Raw genomic sequence first — 16,018 nt, 5'->3', positions numbered from 1 at the left:
ACAGCTACAAAAAAGTTACATTTGTGCTTCTTAGTTACTAATGATTTTGTAATGTCTCTAGGGTACCATAGATCACATGTACAGCTTTATGTTGCCTTACTTGCATTCTGCTTGGTATGGCAGTTCTCTTGTGATTAAAACATGAAAAATACTGACCATCAAAAAGCAATTAATTCATAATTAACTGTATACTTAGATAATGACTGTGCTTCTAACTTTTATAATAGGTCCTGTATTTAAATTATACAAAGGAAAAAGTGTAACTCCAGTACTTGCTATTGAAGTTTCCTGTAGATTTAGATGGGTTATGTGAATACACAGTCCTGTTCTTTTTTATAAAATGGATTAATACAGTGACTACACTGTTCAGTTTGAAATTAGCTACTTTCTCCACCAAGTGAGGAGGCAGCAGTCAAAGTTATGGACCTGACAGCTCAATACATGAGTGCATACCATGAAGTCAATCACATACAGTTGTCTAGATAATTGTCCTTGTAGCAGAAATGGTCAAGAATCTCTCTCTGCCGTTAAGGCAAAAATAATCAGTGAAATCCTGCAAAAGAGTCATTCTAGTCTGTTGTCACTCACAGTGATGCTCATTCTTCAAGCAACTTTCAGTGCTCTGGGATGTGTGGCAGAGATGATTAATTTAGTAACATGGCTCTCCCAGTAGCTCATCTGGATAGTTCAAGAAAGAATTCATATTTCATTGCTGTAATCTCTTCTTTACATTTATGTCAAAAAGCCCAAGACACTAGGTGTAGTTTTGTATAAGCAGATAAGATAAATACTTAACAAGATCTTACTATGGAAACAAACCTACCTTTTAATGCTTCAGTATCCTTAAATGTGATGTGTATGTAAAATATTGTACTGTTACTTAGCCCTGATTTCTTTGCTTTGTTTTTCTCATTTAAGCTATTACTATGATGGAGATATGATCTGCAAAGTACAAGGGAAGAGGTTTGTGTACAAATTTGTCTGTGACTTGAAGACTCTCATTGGATATAGCGCAGCGGAGCTGAACCGATTGGTTACAGAGTGTGAGCAAAAGAAACTGGCGAAGATGCAACTCCATGGCATTGCACAGCCAGTCACAGCAGTAGCACTAGCTACAGCATCTCTGAAAACCGAGAAGGACAATTAAGCACTAGGATCAGAAAGTTGGGAGCCTGAGGCCTTTCTTATATACCCAGAGCAGTTACCTTTATTGGAATTGAAAGCTTCTTTTTATTCCTTGACAATATGATGCATGATTTTCTACAAAGAACTGGGACACCCATAAATTTTGCTCTTTAACAGCATATATTTCAGTGTCTGTTAAGGGATCACGACAACTTCTTCATTGTGAAGACTGGCCTGCTGTGGCACATAGTCTGCTGAAATTGGTGAGGAAAGCTGAAGTGGTCCATGGCGTATGTCCAGCCCTATAAAATATTTGTTGCAGCATTTAAGAAAAGCGAAGCATCTACAGGAAACAGACTGGCCAATAGTTTAAATTCTGTTCTTCTCTGTTGAACTGCAAAATGGAATTGGATGTTAGACATGAAAGCAGGGGCTGCCCTTAAACATGCCTGTTAATCTCATTTAATCAAGCAAAACAGAAAAAAACCACACAAAAATAATACAAAGCATCAAGTCCCTAGGACAGTGTCTGTTTTTAAACAAAGAAAACTAAAAATAGACTACACTTAAGATTAGTGCTGAAGACAGTGATCCAGGCTTAATCTACCTTAGTTCAACAGCCAACGATGAGTATTTCATTGTAACGTAGATAACATGCGTATACAAGGGCCAAGTTCTTAACTTTTGGAAGATGTTATGCTGGCTACCCAGCAAAAGAAAATAAAGATTTCCATGTTTTTCTGTCAGGTGATTTAAAAACTTGAAAAGGTTTCCCTCGCCCAAAGGGTCGTTTATTACCCAGTACTCCTTATTCCTGCACTATAGTTGATCTTGATGAAGACTTAAGTTAATCACATTCAGCAGTGCTTTCCTGTTTAGAAACACAATGAATTGCAAATAAATTTATAAAAATCTGAAGTCTGAACTTCGGATTCTTGTACAGTCTGTCCTAATAAAATATGAAAAGTATAGTTTATTTAAAATTAGTTTCTTTTCAAATTTCAGATAATGTTTTACGGCCTCTGAAACAAAACTGAATGCTTGAGACCTAAGCAGCACACAGTTACTTATTTGGATATGTTCTTCAAAAAAGTATAATGTATCCTGAATCTAGAGACTGGTATAAATACTACTTCATTCAGGCATATACATATTAACTTGTACAAAACTGTGTCTGCACAGTTTTTACTTTTTGCCCTTGCTTAAACGGTATGAATATTGTTACCATGCAGTTTTGCTGTTCTTGCAAGCAGATTTTTTTAAAAAGGAACCATCAGCAGAAGCTGTGGTGTCACTTGACAAGTAAAAATATAATTGCATAAGAGAAAATCTTTGGTACCATGTTGAAAAAAGGTCAAGTTACTTTTAAAACTTAAGTCAAGAACCTGGTTACGCTGACAGATGCTTAATATAAAATTTACTTATACTGAGTGGTGGGAACATTTTGTTATTGCTGTTGTCAAATAAAAAGGGATTAGATTTAAAGTAATTGGAAATGTGTGACTTACATATTTTTAGCCTTTATTTTTTTTCAGGGTATATCGAGGGGCTGGATTTTTTTCCCCAGATACATCATAGTGCCCATGCTGTAGGTCCAAGGATTTCTTACATGCACTTTTGTTCATCTACCTTTTAAGTCTCTCTAGTTGCTAGCCACCACCTTTGTAGTTTCTCTTGTCAGTTTCCTCCAATGCCTTTTAATTTACCATTCTGGAGTTACTGAAGCACTCATTTGTCAACAAGCTGAGTATACTGCTTCCGAAAGATGTAGTAGGTTTATAAGAGCTACACAAGTCCTTTTTATTCCCTAATAAATCTGTGAATTACAAATATGGCTACATCAGTAAGAAGTCAAGTCATAAGTCTAGCTTGCATGATGGTAGTATAGTTACAGTTCACTTTCACTATTTATGAAGCATTTGAAATCTCTTATATAACTAAATAGCTGAGCTCACTATCTTGCTTAAGAAAGGGGAAAACAAGATTGCAAGTTCTGTGGTTCACTTTTTTTTTAATTCCATTTATGCAGCTGTGTTCAACAAAAGCCACAGTTCAATTAGCCATTTAATAAATGTGATACCATGGTGAACATTGCTCAGTCTTCCTAGCAGAGATCTAAAATACTGCAAGTAGACAGAAAAGAAGGGTTTTAAGTGGCCAGCCAAATGAGTTTAATAGCAAATGAATTAATTAATATGCAGAATGGAATAAAACTATTAGGAAAGATGTCATCAAAACTTCTCTTGTAAATACAACTAATTATTGTTTTGAAGCCCTTTAATATAGTAACTGTTATCCCTTTTCGGTTTTTCTATATGCATTTTACTTCCTGGTGGGATCTGCTGCTCTTCAACAATATTCTTTTAATTTAAAAAGGACCAATGCATCTTTCAAACAGCATAGAGTTGTCAAATTTCCTGTAGCCAAGGAAGAAATCTGACTAACTTGATGTCTTCAGATAAATAAAGGCTGTAGAATATTTTATGTCAATAATAGTGTTCTGTTGCTGCCAGAAAAAAAAATTATCCCAATTTTTGTAAAACAGTGGGGTTTTGCATACATTTTTACTCTTTAAATAAAGACACTTATACTCTGCTAATAATTATGTATTTCGTTTTGAATTTTTTTGGTAATTTTACATGAAACAATTATTTTCTATTTTTACTCTGATAAAATATTTGTGCATAAAATGTCAATATAGAAACAAAAAATAAAACTGTTACACAGCCTTATGTTTTGGTGATGATTCATTTAGTTTTTCAGAATGGCTTCCACAGCTTTAGTGTTTTTTTTGTTTTTAAGTAAATAGTTATAGGTATGTAGCACGCACAATTTCATTTTCAGCATCTTAAGAGCACAAAGCTCTTAAGGAAGAAAGTCAAAAATTCAAGATTACTATAAAACAGGTTTCTTCACATTAATATCTTTCTGTACTTGTGCTAGGAAATAGTTTATCTTCAGCATGTTTGGTTTTGTGACACATTTCCTGTTCTTGTTTGTGCTGTAAACTCCTCAAAACTTGTTTTGAGCAGGAGATGGAGTCTGTATATATCCAGGATGGAATTAACTGGAATGTCACTGCAGAACCTTTTGTTAAATTCTTTTCTGTAAGGATGTTCTATATATTTGTGCAGATTAAAATAAAACTGGCCCTTAGTTTGAATTAACACCTATGTAAAATATGCTACTTATGCAACTATGGCTGTCTGCACTACCCCCACTTTTGAAAGGGGGATGCTAATAAGACACTTCGGGTTAGGCTAATGAGGTGCTGCAGTGAATACGCAGTGCCTCATTAGCATAATAGCTGCAGCACTTCAAAAGTGCCGCTTTTGATCGCATGGGGCTTGTCAACATGGTGTCCTTTTCGAAAGGACCCTGCACATTTCAAAATCCCCTTATGCCTATAACCAAGTACTATATAGACTATACTATATTCCTATAACCAAATACTAGTATAACCAAATAGGAATAAGGGGATTTGGAAATGTGGGGTCCTTTCAAAAAGGACCCCATGTAGATGAGCCATGTGCAATGGAAAGCATCACTTTCCAAGTGCCACAGCTGTCATTATGCTAATGACATATTCATTGCAGCACCTCATTAGCCTATCCCAAAGTGTCTCATTAGCATCCCCCTTTCGAAGTCGGGGGGCTAATGTAGGCATAGCCTATGTTACACTTTTTTGTTACATATAGGATGTATTACTGGTTGGTAACACATGAGTCAGGAAAAACACAGCTTAACTTTTAAATTCCAGGAGTTCTTATGCACATGACGGTAGCCAAATCTATTTTACTTTTAAATTGAGCAAAGCTGCTATGGGAGTTTGTAAGAAACAGATATAAAACTGCAATGCCAGTTTTTTAAATGGTGTCATGTTTGGAATTCTACTGGATTTTAAATGCTTAACCTTTTACAACATGGCTCTGCATCGTAATTGCTCTCTTTTTACTCTTCTTGTAAATTTGAAACATAATGCATCCGACTTTCATATTACCTCAGGTATAAAAGGCCTTATTAAGGACGATGTTCTTCAACTATTTCAGTGCTTATGGCACACATCACCTACATGATGGTCTTTATATACCCTAGAGCAGCAACAGGCAACTGTGAATTGTGAGCAGTTCACGAGTGATCCTCCTGCACTCCAGTGGGCCACAGCAGTCCATAGCCTACAGGGCTTCCACCCATGACACCCCCCACCTTACCCAGGCTTCTTACCCTAGAGCCCTGCACTTACCTGCTCCTGCCCCCATCCTTCCAGCACTGTTAGAGCACCATGAATGACCTGATTTGTGCTCTGCCCTCCTCCTTTTCCAGAGCTGGAACAGCCCATGAGCAGCTCATTTGCAGTGCCCCAGCTCTCAGAGGGCAGGGAGGAGCAGGAGGAGGACACAGCGCAAGTCAGAGTCACATGCTCTAAAAGCGCTGCGAGGGACGAGGAAAAAAGAGTAGGAAGTGCAGGGTTCTGGTGCCTCAATGCAGAAAAGAAGAAGAGGATTACTAGGGCATTCATGGGCTGCAGGTTGCCTACCACTAGTCTAGAGAAAAAGCCATGTTCTAACTGAAACATACACATCTTCAAAGTCAGTACCACTGCAACCAACAAAGCTATGGTAATTTACACAAGCTGAGAACTGAGCCCCTACTAGCTGGGTTTTTTTGAATAATAAATACCTTCCTGTTACAAGATTGAAAAAAGAAGCCTCAGAGCTCTTTGTCTGTGTGAAGCAGGGAGTCTCAACCTTTATAAGTTGCTCCACTTCCTGATAGAAAAACTGGCACGGCCCAGAGTCTGGGGGGAGAGGGGCTAAGTTTTGATAGGATACGCAGCCTGTTGGGGATAGGGGGATGCACTGCTGGAATTATAACTTGAGTGGGGGGGGGGGTTCCATTCAAAAAGGGAAAACCACATAAGGTACGGGGGGGGGGGGGGGGGCTAGGGAATTTGTGAAAGTGGCTTGTTGCCTGGAGAGGTGAATAGGGGCTGTACAAGGGAGGCCCCCGCCACTGTTCCCCCAGGGGAGTGACACAGGTCTTACCGCGTTGTAAGCAGTCAAAAGGAAACGAGCACGAGCAGCAGCCAGAGTAGTGCCATGACACCGACCAGAGCAGCTGCTTCCCCTCCCTGCCTGGCTCCAGCTCCCAGCCCCCAGCCTCTGACCTGGCCTGAGAGTGAGAACTGGTGCAGGGGTGGGAGGTGAAGCTGCTCCCCGGACTGCCCCCTTCTCACTAGAGCAGTACAGCTTGGAGGGCAATTCTCTCTGTGTCCCCTTCCACTCTACCCAAGGGCTTGTGGCTTGCAGCCCCTCGAGCCGCTGCTTTAGAGGAGATGGGGCCAAATCAGGAGCTTAATTCAGCTTGGTGAGAGACATGTGACTAGTTAGGTGGTGACTAGTTGCAGCTGAGTGGACTGGGAGTGTTGGTGAAGAGGAGACATGCAGAGGGAGAAGAGTTTTGTGGACTCCCCTGGCAGGGAGGGGAAGGCTGCCTAGTCAGGGAGAACTAAAAGGGGCTTACAGAAGAGTTTTGAGCATGAGCTTTTGTGAGCACAGACTCACTTCATCAGATGCTAGTCTTGGATTTCCAAGACCAGCATCTGATGAAGTGAGTCTGTGCTCACGAAAGCTCACGCTCAAAACTCTTCTGTTAGTCTATAAGGTGCCACAGGACCCTTCATTGCTGTTACAGATCCAGACTAACACGGCCACGCCTCCGATAAAAGGGGCTTGTGTGAGGTAGGTCTGTCTGATAATGGCTCCAGTTAGGGTGACCCCAAAGCTTTCCAGGAAACCAGAGCAGCCTGGTAAATGGGCGTAGGCTGGCATGTACTGCTGGGAGAACACTCCTGGCTGCCAAAGGCGGGAGTGTGCTATGGGAGAAGTGGAGACGGCCAGGACTGTGTACTAGGTGAGCTTGTTTTTCCTGTTTTGGTTTAAACCCTTTGTTATGTTTTGTTTGGGGGACCCAGAAGGTCCTGGGTATCCTGATAAAAAGATACTGGAAAGAAGTGATGTATGTGTGCACGTGCATGCTTGAGGGGCTAAGTCAGCACTGGCTTCCCACTTTGGGGGTCGGGGGGCATGTCGGCCAGATCCCGCTCAGAGGGTGGGGGGAGAAGTAGCTCCACGTGCTGCCACTTTTCCTCCTGCTGGCTGGGGGAATGACTGCAGGAAACCACTTACCTGGAGGCTTTTCTCGCTACTCTCATTGTCTGGAGTCACTGCTAATGGGAGCAACTGGAAAGGTGCCTGTGAGGGGCAGGTGGCCCAGAGCCACGTAAACATCCCCATATCTGCCTCTTATCCATGGTCCTTGTCGTCCAATGCACTCTCCCTCCTATCCAGACCCCCACCCCACTCCTACATCCTCCCTCTTACTCAGTCCCCCACCCACAGCTTCCTCCTCTACCCTGCCTCCTGCCTAGACCTCAGACCCTCACCCCACCTCCTGGCTAGAGCCTACACTCCTACCTATCCTGCTCCCCAGCAGACCCTTCACACACCCTGAACCCCACATTTTGGCCCCACCCCAGAGTCTAGGAGAGCCCACAAAATCTGCTAGTCCCAGGACCCCAGAAGGATTGATTTGGTCTGTAGGAAACAATGAACCTCAATTCTCTCTCCCTTCCTTTCCCCACCCCACTGTAGGGTTGGGGAGTGAGGTTTCTCAGTTGGGGGCCACATCAGTGAGGGTTGTGGGCTTGTTTTGGGTTTTTTGCTTACTGTTGTGTGCCCCCAAATGACTTTTTTTTTCTGTGGGTCAGTGATCCCCACCCAAAGAAGATTCCCCTGCCCAGCATAAATAAAGACAAGCAGTATCATCTATGAATGACTTGGTCACACTTTGTAAGTACATAAATGGGCAACAAACTTTGAAAATATCTGAAAATAATAAGGGCCCTTTAATCTGGCAGAAAAAAAGCCTGGGTTGACATGAACTTAGATCTCTGCAGACTGAAAATAAAATGCAAACTCTCAACAGATTAAATGGAGGGGCAATTTACCATTGGAACGATTTACCAAGGTCAAGGGGTGAGCAGAAGATTCTCTATCACAGGCCATTTGGAAATCAAGATTTGGATTGTTTTTGAAAAAAGTATATGCTGTAGTTCAAAAATAAACGTATTTTTGTGGTATTCAACAGAAGGTCTGATTAGATAAATCCAATAGTCCCTTCAGGTTTTGGAATTTAGAACTCTGTAGCTAAATTTTGCTGCCACTTTACTGTGCTGCTGTTTTCTAGCTCAGGGTGTGAAAAAATACCTACCAACTATGGCAAGTCACAGGGCTGTAAAGCACCCATGTAAAGAGGTTCCCAGTGCTGTTAGCTACTCTCCTCATGGAGCTGGTTTACACGGAGCACTCAGAGAGCTCTCTTCTAATGGTTCTGCTGTGGCTGCACTTTAGTTTTAGAACATAAGAATGGCCATACTGGGTCAGACTAAAGGTCCATCTAGCGCAGTATCCTGTCTGCCGACAGTGTCGGGTGTCCTAGAGGAATGAACAGAACAGGTAGTCATCAATCAAGTGATCCATCCCCAGTTGCCCATTCCCAGCTTCTGACAAACACAGGTTAGGGACATCATACTTAACCATCCTAGCTAAGAGCAATTTACAAGTATAGATAATGCCTATATTTTACCTCTATTTTGTGCTCTACGTTTTTTCCTGTCCAGTAATAAGTCTTCATCTACAAAGGCCTAAAGGGACCTCAGTCCAGTTCTCTCAGTAAAATGCCACTCCATGTAACCCAAGAAAAGCAGCAGCATTCTACTGAGACATTTTGGCTGAGAGCCTATGAGATTTTATACAAAGCTGTCATAGTAGTTAATTTTGCACCATTCCCTGAAACATGAGTATTCTTCATCTCTTCATGTGAGCATTTAACTGATGTATAGAGTTCCTGGTCTCTTCCAGCTTCTTATAAGGAAGCTGTGTATTCATAAAGGGTGGAAAACTATGCCCCTGATGTGTGAGGTTTTGCGGGGGGAGGGGGATGAAGGCAGTTCATATATTAGTAGGCATGAAGATACATAAAGTGATGTGCACATTTAGATTTGTCTGTAATAAAGAAATCTGTAGCCAGGCATCATTATGTTGTAAGTAGTTAAGGTCATTCCTCTTCACGCACTAGTCTGTGCTGATTTCTAATGCCCTCAAGAAAAAGCACATACATGTGGGTCATTGATAGTTGTTTCCATCAGTTTATGTTGGCTGTCATAGGTACATTCACAAATATGCACTACAGAACAGGAATTGGAGAAAATTGATAAAAGGACACAAGGATACATCTATATGACCGGCAGAGTCATGGAAAGCAAGAATTTCAAGTATATTAGGAACAAAAGGAACCCTCATAATGGCATTGGTCTCTTAGGAGAAGGAAATAGTATAATTGCCAATAATAATGCAGAAAAGGAAGATGTGTATTTGGGAAAATACAAAAGGTTTTATCTGAGCACGAAATACTTTTGATTGCAGCATTAGCTCAGAAGGTTGTTAAACAGCAACTACTCCAGTTGTTCAGTTGCATTTAGTAATTTTAAAGAGCTGGCTGAGAGGTGTTCTGGCCCATTAAACTTGTTTTTCAGTAAGTCTTTAGCTAACATCATGCCAATGTTTTGCAAGGGTTAACAGGATGAGTTCACATGCCACTCTTTAGTGAATTATTAGGCATCTATCTGGTCCTGGGGTTATCTGTTTAAAAAAAAAATTTATACACCTCCAATTAGCAAAAAGAGGTTCCTACAGCTAAGTGATCTGCCCAAGGAAGTCTGTCACAAAACAGGGATTTGAGCACAGGTTACCAAAGTCCTAGAATAGTCCTATGCAGTTAACCCTGCTTGTGCTTTGTTACTTAGGCCCCTAATTATAATAGTAAGGATGTGTGGTGGGGAAAACATCAGCAAATTATTATAAAGCTGTTAGGCTGTGTTCTGATGTTAGAAAAATGTAAACAGACTAGGTAAAACATTAAATGTGTCTGACTGAATTCTGAAATTGGAGCCCACAGTATCTAGCCAAAAACCTAACTCCAGTTTTAACAGCATCTGATTTAGAGTATTGATTATTTGGCCATTAATAATTTTAACTGAAGGTCAGAAAAGGCAGAGAAGGAACAGCAAGTATCGAATATCTACCTACCTTAATATGTTTCCTTCTCTGCAGAATTGGTCCTTCTGAAACCAAAATTTCTAATAGCAATAACATTTGAATATTTGTTGCCTGTGCATCAGTCACTTTCTTGCTTATATTGGTTAACAAGGAAATGGTTTGTTGCATCTATAGTTAATGATACAATTAACATCTAAGCATGTTGTTTGTGTAGGTGGTATCACAGTAATAAGCCATGATGTGAAAATAGCACCAAACTGTAAGCAGCTAATTAATTCAACTGCTTTGTAGATATTAAGGTAATTGAAAGGGGAAATTCTAGCCAGTAATGACTATTTAATCTCCATGAAAGACAATTTAAATCTTACTGTACATAATTGTCGTTACCTGTATTTGTAATATCTTTGCCTAACATGGTTTTTTATTAATGTAACTTATACAGAAGACTCTTTCATATCCAGCATTCTATCATCTGGAACTCTCAAATAACCAGCATTTTAACCATAAGTAAATTTTAGTTATATTTTCCATAAAGACAGTTTAGTGAAAGTAAATATAAAAAATGCAGCAAGTACAGTATATATTCACAGTGTACAATACTACTGTTGATGGTAAATAAAGTACTCTGCATACATTTGTGTTTCTTAATATCTAATCTTGTTTTTCTTTAGTGTTCTGCATTGCGAGGTATACCTCTATATTATCCAGAATATTTGAATGTCCAGCAACCTCCCAGTCCCAGGGCTACTGGATATGAGAGAGTTTACTGTATTTTGCACGTATCTCATCTAAACCAACAGAAATCAATTACATCAGTTTAAATTTTGTTTATAGCCTTTTCAACTTCAGGTTTCCAGTGTTGAAATGTTTGGTCTGTAAACATTGCAAAGGGATTTCCAAAACAAACTCTAGTGGAATTTTTAAATCTCACAGAAACATTTCATTTGATCTCCAAAAGTGGTGCAAATGTTTTGCTCATTATGTTGAACAACTATGTTAATTTGGGGTGACTATGATTTTGATAGTCTCTCTCTATTTTTTCTAAGTGGCACTACCAGTACAAGTTCTATCATAGCTCATGACATTTTATATCTATTCCTTCTTGGCTCCCCAACCTGAATTTCAACCTATATTAAACAGGTAGTAGCATTTAGTAACCTTATTTTCATTCTACATGTACTACTCAAAGATGCACGTCCCCAGAGCAGTAGACAGTGTTATGTTTCTAAGATGCCCACAGCATCTTTTTAGAGGGAAAAGGCAAAAACTCCTGCATTTATTGAGACTATAGCACCATCATATTATATGCATCTAGTATACCTGGTTTAGGCACAGACACACAAAGTCTTGTGATTGCTTATAGTTACTCAAAGTTGCTCACTCTAATCCACTGGCCATTTGGATTAGGTGTGAGTGTAGAGCCAAGTTTGGTTGATCTGGATCAGTGCTCTAATGTTGACAAGACAAAAAACCCAATCCTCTTTTATATGGGTTAGTCCACAGTTCTGTTCTGTCCCACTAACCCAGGCACCATGAATCGCCAGTCAATGGCAGATGGCGTTAATCCTTTCCCAATGCATAGCAATACAAAGTTTCCATAAAAACATACCTTCCTGTGCAGGGGTGCTGCAGTGGACAGCAAGGTTAGTTGTTTGAACATCAGGGCTAGTGCTACACTCACCCCTAGTGCTGGCAGCTTGATGCAAATGAGCAGTCTCGAAATTGCAAAATGGCCACTCATTCGCATATGAGTGGCTCATTTGCATATTTCATGGTAGAAAACAAGCAATGAAGATGTGGCTTTTCCAGAAAACCCAGCCCCTTTACGCCTAGAAAAAATCAGGGATAAGGGCTGGCCGACAGCAGGTTTTTGCTGTTGTCATTGTGGCTTTCCCCCACACGCAGACCCATCCCCTCCGAGCCTCCCCACATGGCTTAACCCCATGAGCCTCCCCTGCTGTGCAGCTCCAACTCCCCCCCATGGCTTAACCCCTCCCCTCATGGGGACACAATCCATCACCCATCTTATTGCCCGCTTTCCCATGCCCCTCACCCCATACTTTGGCACTGCTGCCTCCACATGGCCACTGGCATTTCAGAGCTGGGAGGGAGTACAGGGGAGTCAGCCAGAGGCCAGGTGTGGCTTGGACACAGCTGTCTAGCCAGCTTTTGAAAAAAGGTGCTGGACTGACATTCTGGGGCATTCAGGCAGGGAGAAAAAGCTCTGGCTAAACTATGACGTCTGCCTTGTATTTTTTAAGGCAGTGCACTCTAATCCAGTTCCAGCTGTACTTTTGAATGTAAAATTTCAGATGACTTGTTATCCTCCATCAGTCACTGAGCTTTTTATGAGTTCTTCAGCATTTTCATTCCAAGAGACTTCTCATGGCCTATCTTCCTACTGTTTGGATCCCAAACAATTTTTATCCTACATAACATCAAACATCTTGTGATAGAACAAATTGTTGACACTTTTTGAAAGCAAAAATCTGATCCAAAATGTTGACAGCTTCCTCATTTGTACTGCATGTTTTAATAATAATAAGCCCCCCCCACACATTAGAATTTCCATCTAGAAGGTAAGTTAAAGCAAGTGAACACAAGGAGTGAGAATTAAAAAGTGCATATGTCTAAATCTAAAATGGTGGCTGTGGTTGCCACTATCTCATATCTTTAATTTGTGTTTTATATCCTACTGTGGCTCATCCTTTGATGGGGCAGTAATTTAAATCAGACTATTTATTGTCCTCAATATAAATTGAAGGCTTCTATCTCTGTTTTTTATTATTTTTTTCAGGAAGCTTTTTAATTATTGTAAAGATCTACTGTCATGCATTTTTGGCTCACGATTGGTTTGTAAATAATGCATTAGCCTCAGCTATTTTTAAGTGACCATGTAGTCCATCTGACCACTGCCTACCCCAGCCATTGATGGAATTTATATCACCCCTCTTTGTGGGAGAGCACCTCAGGATTTATGAAGTGCTTTGGGTCAGACTGGAAAACTTAGAAGTGCATTGTTTGCTGAGAACCACTGGGAACACAGTTCTTGTAAATTGCCTGCTCCCAAGAACAGGTGTATGGAGAGGTTAGCAGGTAAGGTGGAAGCCATGTGACAGTGCACCCTTGTGTGCTTTATGGAAATACACTTTTGAATATGATTATATTTAACTTGAATATGCTTTATGCAGAATACTGCATATAAGGTACCATTTAAAAAGTTAAAAGCTGCTGAATGTGAAATTAGAAATATGAAGCATTAAACCTGTTTACTGATCTAGATATGCGAAGCGAGAGGCATTAGAGTTACTTGAGGAACTTAATGGCCTGGTATTTGGGACAGTGAATAGTCTGGCTTCTCCTGTAAGCCTGGCCTATGGTTGGTCCTGGAAAGATATGTGGCCAAGACACCTGATGCTGGAATCCATTTTGGACTTCTGCACTGTTTCACTCAAGGTCAGAAAAGTTTGAACTCAACACAAAGGATTCTGGCTTGGCAAAATCTATATAAAGGCACGGAATCAAACAATAAATATGGCTGCCATACTCCAACAGATCCCTGGGGACCATGTAAATGATTACTGGAAACATCTAAGACCAAATGGGAGAAAGATGAGGCCCACGCTAAGAGACTGCCTCGCTTGTGAGTAAAGGTTATTAGAACCCTTGTTAGCAGGAGAAATTATAAGTTTCATGAGTGTTGGACTTAGCTGCTGTGTGTTAATTTTACTAACTTAGCAACTTACTTTGATCTGTCTGCTCTCTCTTGCTACCACTTAAATCCTACTTCCTGTGCCTAATAAAATCACTTTTTAAAATTAATAAATTCGGTGTAAATAATTGCTACCTGGGTGGGGGCAACAGCTGTGTATATCATTGAGAAAGGGTGTGAACACCTTATGAGCTTGCTCTGCATAAACTTGATGTATAGTGAGATGGGTTTGTGTCCCACTGGGGCTGTGCACCTCAGTGGTGTGTCAAGCCCCTTTGACCCTTCCCAAAACTGAATAGCTGTCAGTGCTTGCGTTGTGCTGTGGGCTGTGACACCAACTCTTTACTATCACTGGGGGGAGACCGGAGGTTCTGGCTCAGCCAGGATGGGGTGGGGGCTACCCCTAAATATAGGGAGATGGGCTCAGTGGTATGATCAATATATCAGGTGACACTCAGTTCTGTGACTGAATGAATCACAAGCTGTACCCTTAGATTTGTTTCACTGAGGGGTATAGGGATTATTTCTTGATTGTTTTTTGTTTTGTTTTTTTTTTCGCGGGGGAGTGTGTATTGGACATAAATATGAAATCATGTGCCCATGGAAAAGGGAAATAAACTTTAAGGGGGTTTCTCCATCTTGGCTAGAGCTGTGTTCACACTGTACAAGGGAGTAGCTCCCTGTAGCTACAGGCCTCAGTTTATAAAACATTACTCATACTTTCAGGTAAAATTTTGGCCACCCCAGTTGGCCACCCTAGAGGAAGTCTGGGGATACTGCCATCACCCATCCAGCCAAGAGAAAAATGACAAACAAGAGAACAACACAAGTAAAAGAGACCGGTATTTAGCTGTTTTCTCACTCACCTAAATATTTCAGGCTTCTGCCTTTTGGAAGAAATCCAGAATGCGGGGGGGAAAATCCTTCTCTGAGATAATGCCTGCCTCTCTTATACATGATTAGAGGAGGGAAGACACCAACTCTGCAATGTGCACCCCTGCAGTTTTTTTGCTGCTTCTCTGTGTCCTCCAGGCTTCAGTGAAGAGTGTTAATAAAACTAGAATACTTTTCTTTATTTAAGTTCAGTATCTCTTCCCCCTTGAGCTTTAAATTTCCAGTGGCAGAGCCATGTCCGAGATAATCTCACACTTGCAAGTATGTCCAGGGTTTCAATGTTTGCCAGATCCATGGAGAGTAGGAAGTTTGCTGGGGTTGTACTAGCAACTTCTGCAGATGGTAAGCTTTCATTTTTTTAAGTAAATTGCCAGCCTGTGTGATTGTGAAGAAAATCCCCCAAATATAAGTTCAGTTTAACAGATGTTGTAAGAAATGCAGGACGTATCTGGATTTAGACCCAAGTATCTTGGGTTGGCCAAATGAATGAATAAACTGACCATTACTATAAGACACTGAAAGCAGTTTTTTGTATATAGGCAATAGGTTACTAGAGTAAAGGCTTATATGCTTGTCCTAGTCACTACGCACTCTTTAGCTTATTTTCCCATAGAACTGGAAAGTACCTCAAGAGGTCATAGAGTCCAGTTCCCTGCTCTCTTGGCAGAACCTAACACCATCTAGATCATCCCTGATAGGTGTCTGTCTAATCTATTCTTAAATATCTCCAGTGATGGAGATTCCACAACCTCCGTAGGTAACTTATTCCAATGTTTAACCACCCTGACAATTAAGAAGTTTTTCCTAAAGTCTAACCTAAATCTCCCTTGCTGTAGTTTAAGACAGTCACTCTCTGTGCTATTCTCAGAGGCCAAGGAGAACAATTTTTCTCCCTCCTCCTCGTAACCTTCTTTGAGGTGCTTGAAAACTGCTATTGTCCCCTCTATATCTTTTTTCCTAAACTGAACAAGCCCATTTCTTTCAGTCTTCCCTCAGAGCTCATGTTCTCTATATCATTCTTGTTATTCTTCTCTGGACCTTTTCCAAGTTCTTGACATCTTTGTTGAAATGTGGTGCCCAAAACTTGATGCAATACTCCAATTGAGACCTAATGAGCACTGAGTAGAGCGGAAGAATGACTTCTTGTGTCTTGCTCACAATGCTCCTG

At 40.7% G+C, this 16,018-nt stretch overlaps 1 protein-coding gene across 2 annotated transcripts in view; it reads left to right on the top strand.

Moving 5' to 3' along the window:
- GABPA (GA binding protein transcription factor subunit alpha) overlaps positions 1-3,846 on the top strand; it is a 44,562-nt gene extending 40,716 nt beyond the window's left edge. For both annotated transcript variants that reach the window (XM_074997367.1, XM_074997376.1), the window contains exon 10: positions 919-3,846. In XM_074997367.1, the coding sequence (XP_074853468.1) occupies positions 919-1,147 (229 nt within the window). In that variant the 3' untranslated portion in view covers positions 1,148-3,846. The remainder of the gene's footprint in view (positions 1-918) is intronic.
- Positions 3,847-16,018: the final 12,172 nt, after the last annotated feature.

Source organism: Carettochelys insculpta, chromosome 1 (assembly GCF_033958435.1).
Source record: "Carettochelys insculpta isolate YL-2023 chromosome 1, ASM3395843v1, whole genome shotgun sequence".
NCBI lineage: Eukaryota > Metazoa > Chordata > Testudines > Carettochelyidae > Carettochelys > Carettochelys insculpta.
The sequence above is the reverse complement of the archived record's forward strand: the minus strand, read 5'-3'. Positions and strand labels throughout refer to the sequence as shown.